A 12522-nucleotide genomic window follows, 5' to 3' on the forward strand; every position below is an offset into this window, starting at 1 on the left:
GACACTGTACACTTCAGGGGCTCTTGGTGGAGGAAGCTAAATCCTGGGCTTCAGTTGCAGGGTGGAAAGCTTGGGTTTATCCACACATCTGGGCCATGGAGCAGAACACCCCAGATCGCCCGACAGAGGTGCTCTGATGCCCCCGACACCCGGGCCCTCGGCAGGCCATTTTCTGCCCCGCCGAGCAGCCGGCTGAGGCGGCGGGGCCGACGGCACAGCCACCCCCCGCGCTGCGGGACGGCAAGGGGAGACCGCACAAGAGACACACAGGAGTCTGAATTTATGTAAAAAAAAAAAAAAAAAAAGAAAAAGTTATTTATTTTGGAGGAGGATTTGAACATCGACATGCAGGTACAACATGAATAAAAATTATTGCACCGCTATTATGTGGCAATTGTTCAAGTTTCTAAAAACACAGAAATTCCACACTTTCTCTTATCTAGCTAAGGGCTGAGTGGCACAGCTTGGCAGAGCCCAGCGCAGGAGGTGCTCTCACAGCCACCTGGATATGGTAACCGAACACAACATAGTAAACACACACTGCTGTCAAATCTTCTACTAGAAGTACAGAGTTATCCTTCACATCCAGTAAGAGAAAACCAGAGAAAGACTTTATCCTCCCCCCTTCAGAAGAAAAAAAATAAAATTAAAATTCTCCAAATCACACCTTAATGCCAGTGTGGCAACCAAAACCACTGGTCACTCCTACCCCTTTCCCAGCAAGCGCTCTTTAGTATATTTGCAGCCAAAGGCCTCTGACATTCGGACCCCGGAGTGGCCGTTACAATGCTAAAGTCTAATATTTACAATAAATATCATCCATTTCTCTAAGTTTGCAACAGTAAGAGACAAAGGGAAAAATAACACTGAAATGAGGGACGGTGCAGGGATGCGCCAGCTGGATGCAGGAGCAGGGAGGAGCTGCGAAGGCTGGGCCCAGCTTTCGTGCCGCCATCCCAAAGCGGACGAGGAGCAGGGGATGCATCCAAGCCAACTGCAGGGAACAGGGAGAACGTAGCAGGAAAGCAGCGTATTTGGGTGGTTATAGGCACGGCTCATTCACCAAACACACACCACACACACGCAACTCCGACCTCCCGCCTGCCTGACTCAGGGTTCTCTGGGGAGGCCAAGTCCTTGGCTTGCTGAACGCTCCGCTTGGGAACCACGGGTCCCATCCTGCACTGGGGAACGCGCTCTCGCTTTTCACACATGGCTTTTCCAACGCCTCATTCCTCCCCAACATGTTCTGCAAGCTTATCTGAGGAGGCATTTAAGCAATGCTTAGCAGGGCAAGGAATAAGGCTTGGTGTATCTACCTGGTCTATTATCACAATTTTACAGAAAGAGTCGTTTTGCCCAAACTTTTTACTGAGGTGCACCATGTAAATTTGACAGAAGGTGGAACCGGGACGATGGGGCACCTGGCACACCAAGGGAAACCGCAGGACCGACCAGGAGCAGGGGACACAGGGCTTCATCAGGATGCTTTCCTGGTAACTGTTTGGCTTTGGCTTCCAAAAAAACCAGGGTTTTTTTAATTGCATGATCAGTTTCTGTACCGTAGCTACACAAGAGGTGATGAAACACATGCCTCACCTCTTCTTCAGCCAATTCAGGCAAAAGCAGCAAAAGCTGTGACACAGCAAGGTTTTCCACTTCTTTTTTTAATGCATGAGAAAGGATAACGCTGCGATTCAGCACTGGAACCACCGGCTGCAAAGGGAGGGAGTCAGCAGCTAACACAGCCGGTACCTTCCGGGGCTCCCAGCCCACCCTGTGTGGGTAAGTACCAGATCCTACCAAGTCCATTCCTTACTTGCTATTGCTCCAAACCAGCACAGAATGATGCTCATCAGCACGAGAGCTTTGAGAGGCTGGAGATACCCAGGACCCTGACAAGGCAGTGGAAATATTGCGCTTTATAACTGCAAGCCAAGTGTATACGAGTAGCCTACGGATTCCAGGAAAAAGAGCAAAGAGACAGCACAGCAGGCTCTGCTCTCGATACCATCACAGCAAGATTTATTAACGTGTTATCTGGGAGCGTTGAGGCTTTGGTTAGTGTATCAACAACACCATACATGTTCACACAGACACACAGAGTAAACGCTCACTTAAACATGTTAAAAAAAAAAAAAAAAAAGCTCAAACCAAACCAAAACTTGGTCCAAAAATGAAATCCAAGCAGCCAAAATCAAGTATATAATGGGGGGAAACATCGGCTATACAGAAAGAAGCAGGGTGAGATTCCAGAGATTTTTGTGATTTGTGGATTGAGCTGAAATCAAGTTGAAAGAGATGGAGAAAATACATTCCTGTATAAAAACATATTTGCATTTAGGGGAAGCGAACTAAAACTTCAAGTTCAGAAAAAGCCAAGACAAAGAAGCAGGCAGCACTGTGATGAAATCAGACCAACAGAGGCAGGTTTTAGCTTGAAATACTGTTGCACAGTCATTCTGCTTCTGACAGAGTAAGCCAGTGAGCAGGATACGAGAGCTTGCGGTGATCCGCAGGGAGTGACACTCAGACGAGACTAGAATAAAAGCCGAGCACAATCTGGGACGAACGACGGGAGTGTTCATTGCGAGGAGCCTTGAACTGGATGAAGAAATGGCTTACAGTGCTACAGGTATCACCACTCCACACATTTATTGGTGTATTATTATTGATCTAATCCTCAGCAAAGAGCACTGTTATCCAGAGTCGGTCACACTTAAAGCAAAGCAATGTCTAAACCTAAGAGCAAAGAATAACTTTTTAATGGAAAGTGACCTCAGCAGTGGAAATGATCTAGCTATCAAAGCTGAAATCTTAAAATATCACGTGTTTTGAAGTCTGCTTGCAGCTTGTCCACAGGACTCCAGGAGTCAGAACTCTTCATAGGTTTTTCCGGTTTTAAAATGGGGAGATTCAGAAAACTCAGCAAGTTTCCCAAGCCCCAGTTCAGAAATGTTAAGGAACACCTTTAAAATCCCTACCTATTTAGACTCATCAAGAGAAGGAAAAGTCTCCAAAGGTCATTTATCATTGAGACAACTTTGCCTGAGACACACTGGAGAACACACCACTACAAATGTCTCTACTTTAAAATCAACCTACAAGGCACCCCTCTCCTGGGGTCATTTATTCTGAGGCAGGGCAAGTTACGAATTGAACCCAGAGAAAGGAAGATAAAACATCACTAAAATTTAAAAAGAGAGGGAAAAGTTGCCATGTGTCCCATAAAGGATAAGTAAAAACAATCCCCCCCCCCCCCCAAAAAAAAACAGCTTACAGATCAAACATTTCTCTTTCTGACAATTCCATTGAAAAAGACTTTTACTTGATTTAAAGAGGAGCCCAGGATCTGCCTGACCCTCCAGCCATGTCCCCTGCCTCTGTATCCTCCAAGGACATGTGCGGGACTGCGAATGCATGCAGTGACAAAGAGGTCTGACTTGCACCGATGAGGGTCTGTCGCTCCAGAACAACTTGCAGACAAGAGAGTAGTTTCTTCTCCTCATCAAAGGACTTCAGATTGTAAATTCAAAGAAAACTCTTGAAATTTGTGAATTCCAATGGCATTTCAAATAGAAGGTTGAAAAGAAATTTATAAGTAAGCTGTCTTTTTTGTACTCAGAATTTTGGGGATCTCAGATAAATGCAGGATTAGAGGGAAGAGCACAACAGGCCCTAAACTCAGGCAAAATAAAAGATCTGGAAGGGGGGGGGGGAAATATAAAAATCAACAAACTGTTTCCTAAGTCCTGCTTTAAAGATACCCTGTTCTAAAGAGACCTCAAACAGCAAGCATTACTGTGTACAAAAATAGAATAGCAAGGATGAAAAAACACAAAAAACAGTATGAAAAAACCCCTCCCAAAAATAGATGTACACAAGTTCTATTTTATATTAGTGTATATTACAAAATTCAAACATGCAGTCTCTATTTTGGATGTAGAATGCTCCAGTCCACGCGTACCAGGGACGCTGCTATGTTTTCTTTACAGCAACATCATGTGACAGGGGAAAGTCTTGTATTTTTAACTGATTTCCAACCTCTTTGCTTTTTGCTTGCGCGAGGGTCCCTTCTTTACAGGGCCTCGTGCTGCCATCTGGCAGAGGAGAGGCTCCCAGAGCTGCTTGTCCGAGAGCATGAGACGGCTCCTGCGGCGGAGTGATTTTGTAGCTACCTCCCAACACTTCCAACGTTTTAGCACTGCAAGACGTCACCTCCTTTTTTGCCACCACCGGACACGTTGCCTCCCAGGGCTTTGCTGAGTTTAACGACTCGGTGCAGGACCTGCTCCTTGTGGTCAGACCATCTGCACTTGGCAGTTTGGCTTTCTCTTGACAGGCTTGTGAAGTTTCCTGCCTTTTTTGTTTCGAATCTCTCTCTTCTTTACAGGAGACACCCAAACTGGGGAAATCCTTTCTCTTTTCCACCTCTCCAGAACCAGACATACTGAGCTTCAGAGGGCCTAACACGCTCTGAGCCAGCGGCACTAACTGGGACACGGAGAGAGCTCTTTCGATAGCACCGGGGACGAGGAGTGTGGAGGACACCAGACCTGCCGGGCTCGCTTTGCTGGCGGTCGAAGCACTCTCTGCCTGGGGCAGGTTGGGCTGCTTTTCAGTACTGGGGCTTTTTGGGGACATTTCGCTTGCACTTCCAGGAGATAGCAATGAGGTGCTGTGCCGTTCTGTGGGCTGAAGCATCTCCTTGTGATCCTTCTCACTGCGATCCGCGGGGCTTACCGAGAGGGGAGTGCTCACGCTTGCCGTGCACCACGAAGAAAGTGCCAGCAGAGGTTTGGAATCCTGCTTTTTCTGACTGCTTTCTGCTAGCAGAGGGTTTTTCAGGTCAAGTTTACCACACGAGGCCTCTGAAGAGTCACCTTCTTCAGGTTCCAGGAGTTTGACAGACGGGCACTGTGTATGTTCTGCGCGATCTAATGTTTTTTGAGTGCTTGTAGTTCTCCCTAAGTCTTTGATAGCTTCAGAAGACATGTCTTTTGGACCAAAACACTCAAAAGTTTTGTTTTCTGGCAATGTATGTTCCTTTGCAGTTGTTTCTGATCTTAGGAATGGTTTTTCTAAATTAGCTAATTTTTCTGGAGAAGTTCTTGGGAGGACCTCTGATGGGGGAGGATGCACGCCGATTTGCAGTGGCTCTGAAACAGGCTTGGCTTGTTGATTATTTCCCTTCTGCAAATCGTCTGTACCTTTTGGATCCTCGGGTAGAAAGGCATCATCTTCAATACTATCCTTGCTTTCCAATTTAGATGAAAACTTATTATCCTCATTAAAAGAATCTGAGCCTTGGTCTCCACTGTCAGGGGGCTTGTCCAGTCTTCTCCCATCCTGACTATCTTCTGAACCATCATCTGTTTCATCTTCGGAAGAATCGACTTCTCTGATGGCCTCCTGCTTTTGCAAAGACTCCCTCCTCTCCACCCTGTCCTGTCGAATAGCACCCAACTTCCGTGACCCCGGCTTCTGCAACATCCCTTTTTCCGCTAGCCCAAGTTTGCCACCTGTTGTTTCATTCGCAGATTCTTGCAAGCTCTGGAGACTAGGATCCCTCTGGAGCATCTCCTTCTTAAATTCAGAGTGAGAGATATCCAAGCTGTGCTTACGGGAGGAAGCCAGCTTCTTCTCAGAAGAGGACAGCGAGGCAGCCAGTTTCTCAGCTGACTGCACTCTCTTTAGCAAAGGAGACCTAGGGGGCTCAGCACTTTTGGGGCGAGAAATCTGTCTCACCAGCGGTGGAGAGGAGTGTAGTTTTACTGGAAAAGACTGGATAATACTGGAGCTGCCAACTGAGTGTCCTGGTAAAGGAGACGGGGAGCGCTGCGGTGATGTGGACTGTGGGGTTGGCGACGGAGTGTGAGCTAGTGGTGACAGAGGGATGTTTCCTGCAGATTTACGCCTTGGAGATCTGTACTGCCTTTGAAGCTTTGGTGCTAGTCCATGCAGAGAGCTGGGTCGGATGTGTCCAGAGCTGGCTGGAGAATTGGGAACACTGGAACTTGGAGAGCTGCTCTGGGAAGAATTGCCACCAACTTAAAAGGAGAGGAAAAAAAAAAAGGTAAGAAGATTAATATATATTTGGCCATTAAAACCAGTTATTGAAAATAAGACATGCAAAGTCAAGACAAAATACCACTTTACCACAAAACACTGTGGTAATATTACAAGGTAATATTCTGCTGTCTGAATGATTTTTCTAAGGAAAAACCCGCAAGCAGATAAACCTTTTGCTTCATTGCTATTCTCAAGATGCAAATCTCTTTATTCCATCAACTGATTCAATTTTCAAATATGACTTTGCCACACTGTTTTGATTCCTTTTCTCTGAACTAATATAGAAAATGTGTCAAACTACTACAAAAACATCGCAACTTACAATAGATATTTGCATCAAAGTGAAAGGATGCTGTAGGCAGCAAATGCATTCATAAAAGGATGTATGGATTTTCATTTTTAAATGAATCAATGAAAGAGAATACACCCATCCTTAAGGTGATCAACATCTTAGCTGTCATTTTACTTCACAAACAGAACTACTACTTGCTGCTGTGTATTCTACTTCAAAAATTAATCAATATGCAAAAATCCTCTCCATTTTTTTTTTCTGTTTGCATGGACTTTTTGTGGGTTTTTTTGTTTTGTTTTGTTTCTTTTTTTACCTGAGTGTACAGACTCAGGAGTGGATCTGTAACTCTGCGTTGGTGACCGAGGAGACAGGTTGTGAGTTGGAGAGCCAGGCACACTTTCTCCAGAAGACAGAGAGCGGTTTAGTGAAGATAAACTCCGACTGGTGTGAAGCAGCGATGCTTGTTTAGTGATCTTCCTCAACAAAGAACTCTTCTTCTTACTGTGGAAGAGCATTCAAAAGTTGTTTACAAGCCCAAATGATTTATTTACCTTTGTTGGCATATTTCAGTCAATTTTATGGCACAGTTAAAGAGAAAAAGAAAAGAAAAAACCTGCTGATAGACATTATCTGCAAATTGATCTGACAAGATCTCTCTCACATTATCTTGGTCACCTATTAAATTTCACAGAGGAAGATCAAAACGAACCTTTCCTGCCCATCCTTAGTTTTGCTCTTCTTGTTTCTACGAGCCATCTTGGATTTGTAGCTGGCTTTTCGAGCTGGACCAACTTTGATGGATGTGTTCTCAAATGGCGTGGTGGAGATGGACACTTTATTTCCACTCTGTCAAAAATGAGACACAGAGACTTGCTTAAAACGTGGCTATGTGAAGCAGATCTCCAGGCTAAGCAGGTAGGCTGCTAGTTTACTGCTGCCTGCCATTTTGTAATCCTTTGTCAAACTCCATTTCCCCCTTTGCATTTCCACTTATCATTTATTATGGAATTGCTGAGAGAGAGCCCTCTTTCGTCAGGCTTTCACAAATGATTAGCTGAAACCCCAGTCAGTAGGTAAAGCTTCCCAGAGCAGACAGAACACAGCACCTGACCTCTTCCATTGAGATCCCAGCTGCCTCGATTTAATACTTGTAATATTTGGAAACTTGAACAAAGTGATATTCTGTCACCAATCCTATTCCCAGTGCTCTGACTGATGGCAGATGTGAGCATATCAGGAATCTATCACAATGCATCTGCAACACAGAGCATGGCTTGTCTCATTCATCTTAAAAAAAAAAAAAAAAATAATCCTGATCGCTCCTCTGTTTACAATCCTGAAGACTTCCGTCTCTTGGAACAGTCCAAAACTTTGGGGTTTATTTCTATAAATGGACTCAGCTCAGAAGAGGTATCAAAATGCAAGTCATTTAACTGGATAATTTTAAGACCAACCATTACAAAGCTGCTTTTAAATACCACTAGGAATAATCCTTGAGCAAGCAGTATTAAGAGCTAATAACATTAGCATAGCCTGAAGGCAAAAAATAAAAGCAATTTGCAAAATTTTTAAGGTATTTGTTTCTCAAAGTGATATTTGAGGAAAGGTATACTTGAATCTTTTTAACCTTTGTCTCTATTGCTGACAAAAATTTATCTGACAGGTCCTTATTTCTCACACAAAATATCTGACTTCATCTTAAATTACATGCAGAAATTTTTGATATTTAGGGATCAAGCTGCAGCAATGAGTTTTTGTAAAACAAGGGCCAGGTGCTGTGTACATACCTGTATTTCAGACAATGTCAATTAGATACCTCCGGCATTTTAAACAAGCCGGCTCATATTTTCCAAAGCGTAACTGTGCTGAGTCCCTACCTTCAGAATCAGCTCCACCACTTCCGTGTGCACCAGTCCATGGACCGGCTCCCCGTTGACATGGGTTATCAGATCCCCTTCACGCAGACCTGCTTCGTTTGCTGGACCGCCTTCCTCCACATGCTGACAACAAGAAGGGGATGACTGATTTGAGAGGAGGAATGTACAAGATTGCTGGCCAGATCAGACTCAAAGCCCATCCATCTCAACTCTTGCTGCAGCCAGCATCAGCTGCTCCAAAGACAGGTGAAAGAAACCACTGACTGGCACAGCCAAGCACAAAAATCTGTGCTCTTCCACTCCTCCCCCAGCATCCTGCCAGTCTCTTCCCAATCCAAGGCAGCCAGCCAGGATGCTTAAGCTGATGAAGAGACCAGCTCCTCCCAAAGCAAACGGCTTAACACACTTCCAAAAATTTTCAGCACTCGGGAATGTTAACTAGATACTCTTGATTTCCAGAGAAGCACTCAAATCTTTTTCAATGTCTTTGCATCCCAAATCCAGCATCCTTATATGTACATGCTGGAACCCAAGGCAGCCAACAGATTTTTAAATAAGACTCTGTGCCATGTGTTTAGGGTGCCTATATTACATCTCCTGCCAGAGTTTCTTTTTCCACTTTCCGTCCTTTATCAACCTAACCAGCATCAGATCATTTCCCCCACGAATACATTGCCTTTCCCCATCCCTGTTCAGAAAGATAAGCCTCCTTCACGGTGAGGATACAGATACGCTTGAGAATATTGCAACTCTCCCCCTAGCCAGAAAAGACTACAAATCAGTATCTTGGTAAACTCAGCATTTTTCAAGGAAAGGACAAAGAAGCAAGGGAAAAATGCAGCTTCAGATTATTTTTCTAGGCACAAAAGAGTGTTAAATAATGACCAAAGCATATGAAGTCCAACTTGTCTAATGAACACAGAGATACACGGAAAACAATGAACCACCTTCACCCTGACTCCATTCTCCCTAACTACACAACTCGAACCCCACTGCTTCGGGGTACGGATCACTTCGAGAAGTCATGTACATTAACAAAAAAGGAACACAGAGATCAAGTACCAAAAGTAATGGGAAGGAAGAGATATAGACATGGAAACCAGGCCTTTTAGCATAGCCTGCAACTAAGCCAAGAGCTAAATCCCTAGGCAATCAGCACAGCAGCAGCAATACTTTAAGGCTTGTAATCAATTCCAAGCGACTGCTTGGAAAACCCCGGCAGACTGAACGGATCAGAAGCAGGCTATAATCACTAACACAGGCCTGAATAAATTAGTTATGACTGGCCCTCATGCAACAACCCCAATAAAGAGAAAAAGCGTATGTACACAGAAACATGCTTTAAAGTATGCGCTACAGGTGAAAGAAGGTGGATTCATGTAACCAGGGAAGCAGGAAGGAAAAAAAAGTTGCTGCGGTTCTGTGATGGGCTTGAAAACTGCTACAGGTAAAACCCAAAGTGCTGTTATTTTTAAAGTGTTTCCCCCACCCCAAAAAGATAACTTTGGGTCTGAACAAAGAAAGAGAAAACAGGGTGGCAAAATACAATTTATGAAGCTAAATTCCCAAACCCTGGCTAAATGCAGTTCTGGCCCCAAGGGTACTCTTTTGAGAAAAGCAGAGACATACCCAGACCATGTGATGCACAGTGTAGATATCACTGTCACCCATATAGACGCGAATGGCACGGAGAGTGAAACCGTATTTCTTTCCAGCCCGATGGATGATGATTGGTGGTTTCAGGTTTGCGATAGCAGGAGAAAAGTCGCGGCTGGGTGAGGAGTCCCTCGAAGATGGGTTGGAGGATAGAGAATGAGGTGACATTGGACTGGCCAATGGAGAACACGTGTGGTGATCTACAGTGATGACACAAAGGTGGGCAAAAATTAGGAAACCAGGACTCCAAAACAGAGAAAATTCTTGTTAGAGAACAGCTAGGAAACCACCTCTCCTAATGCTCTTAAAGCTCGTGGTCTTCACCAGAGCTGGGTTTGCCTGCAGCTTCGACTAATTCATGCTTCGAAATACAAAAACAAGCAGAGTTTCCAAAAATCACACATGGAGGTTTGCATTTAATGCAGCAGCACTGCTCGCCTAGGATTATGGTTGGGTCACAGTGTTTACTACTTCTCTTCCAGGGATTTAGAACCCATCATCATCATTTGCTTTAGGCACAATCCTGGAACACCCCATTTCAAGGTTATGATGTATTATCCTCCTCTAAAAGATCAGATAGTCTCTGAATCTTGGTGCAAGTTACATGTTGGTGCTGAGATAAATCAAAATCAGTTAGTATTAACACAGAAAAGTCAGTAGGTGATCAGACAACAACTACATCTAGGGAGTATTAGTAGTGTTTTAAATTCATAGGGGCAAAAATATTTAACCCTAAAAAATTCACTACTGCAGGGACTCTGCTACTGAAAAACAACATCACAAGTGTATTTCAGAGAGCATTTCCCAAACAAACTGTCGAAGGCTGGGCTATCAGCTAAACTATCTGACTCTGCTTGCTAGTGGAACAACATTCACTTTTAAAAATACAAGCTGAATATAGAACTCTCATTTTAAAGTGAATCTGATCAACTTCAGTAACATAAACCCAAGGAGCAGGAACACTAAATGCAGCTGTAAAAGGTAATCCCTAATCCATTAAGAAACACCTGCTGAATCGCCCAGCACATATTTACCTGACAGATGAAAGCAGCTCTGGAGGAACCTTTGCTGGGTGATTAAATACACGTTTTAGAGATTTTCAAGAGGGAGTTTGTAGTTTGAAAAGCAACCAATGCCCAACCCACCAGAAACTAAACGTGCATCCCCACGACGGTGCCCAGCAGCAGTTGCGTACCTGCCTCCAGCTTGCCGGCTGAGCGGGGCAGGCAGGCATTGCTCTGCTGGCTTGGCACTCGTGGCCCAGCTGCAATTCCCTGCTCCCGTCTAGAAAGGAACAGGTACAGCCCTGGAAATACAGCAAGGACTTATCCCCTGGAAAGGGGGACAAAGTCCTCCAGGGGAGAGCCTCCTGCTCAACCGGTCTGTCATAGCTCGGCACAGTTGGGCTGTTCACCAGAAGCTACCACCGAGCATTAAGAACTGCCACTGGAGACAGAGCCGGGCCAACAAGGCAAGCTATCCAGCGTCAACTTGCTGTGTGAGTTATCACACTATTGAATTCTTAAACACTCAATCTCAACCAAGTTATCTGGCGTTACTGAAACTTCCCGGTGCAGGACACACCAGACATCCCGTTGCCAAACAACATCGTAGTTAGCACGTGACCTCCAAAAAATAGTACCCTGAGGGTTAAAATCGTTCTGTGTCTCTATACCTCCATGCTGCACCATTGTCCAGAGACCAGCTAGGAGCCAATTTAAAGAAAATTAGGCAAAGAATAAGGCCCAGCTGCCGTTTGCAGAAGCGGCAGTCAGACCACACACACAACGCTCCTGTCTGCGGCAAAGCAGTATTCATTATCCTGCCGAGCAGTAAATATTAAACCGATTGTAAAAGTTAGATCTCTCCCCTCCTGCCAGTGAAGGCATTATTCCAGGAGAGTGAAGGGGGAGGATCTATCTGCAGATCTTTTGTTTAGTGCTTGCAAATTCTGACAATGCCTCACCAGAGGCATTTCTTACCTGAGGGAATCAGGAGAGACAAGGCAGTAGCGGATGCCGATTTAATCACTTTATTGACAGGTCTTGAGGTGCGTTTCTCCCCTGATTCCCCAGAGAGCAACCTGTGTCGTGCCCGCCGCACTGCCAAATCGCTGATGGCTTTTGGAGTGGTGAAGTCTGGGCCTTCATTGCTATTACTGCGAGCGCGTGGATCAGAGAAATCTGCAGTGCTCCCAGCTACAGTTTAAATTAAAACAGATTAGAACCACAGGGAATTCCTAACAGTCTATTCCCCTACAGGCAAAATACATTAAATCAAAGTCATGTTTACATGAAGTCGAAGAGCAAATTTTCCTAAGAAGAAACCCCAGGGCTTGAATTTTTATTTACAGAAATGGTGTTATTCTGAATACAGAAAATTAGCAGCTTCTGTTCTGTTGGAAAAGCTCGCTAATGAAATCACGTTGCTGAGTAGCAGTTACACAAATCCTCACGCTGCGGTGCAGTTCTGCAGGCAAGCCATTTCAATCGGGTCGTTCACAGACGAAAACAGGTTTATGGAAAGTGCTCCATTTTTACAACCAGAAAGAACTGTCAATCTTTAAGTTAAAACTGCCTGTAACAGCAGAGCCAGGTTCTACTGGAGTTGCACATAAAAAATCCA

At 44.6% G+C, this 12522-nt stretch overlaps 1 protein-coding gene across 15 annotated transcripts in view; it reads right to left on the reverse strand.

Moving 5' to 3' along the window:
- Positions 1-290: 290 nt before the first annotated feature.
- The window catches only part of MAST2 (microtubule associated serine/threonine kinase 2), a 205324-nt gene continuing 193092 nt past the window's right edge, over positions 291-12522 (reverse strand). For all 15 annotated transcript variants that reach the window (XM_075424578.1, XM_075424580.1, XM_075424579.1 and 12 more), the window contains 6 exons: positions 11880-12095; positions 9871-10097; positions 8242-8364; positions 7074-7210; positions 6678-6865; positions 291-6050 (listed from right to left, as the gene is read on the reverse strand). In XM_075424578.1, coding sequence (XP_075280693.1) covers positions 3979-6050; positions 6678-6865; positions 7074-7210; positions 8242-8364; positions 9871-10097; positions 11880-12095 — 2963 coding nt within the window. In that variant the 3' untranslated portion in view covers positions 291-3978. The remainder of the gene's footprint in view (positions 6051-6677; positions 6866-7073; positions 7211-8241; positions 8365-9870; positions 10098-11879; positions 12096-12522) is intronic.

This window comes from Opisthocomus hoazin, chromosome 6 (genome assembly GCF_030867145.1).
Source record: "Opisthocomus hoazin isolate bOpiHoa1 chromosome 6, bOpiHoa1.hap1, whole genome shotgun sequence".
Lineage (NCBI taxonomy): Eukaryota > Metazoa > Chordata > Aves > Opisthocomiformes > Opisthocomidae > Opisthocomus > Opisthocomus hoazin.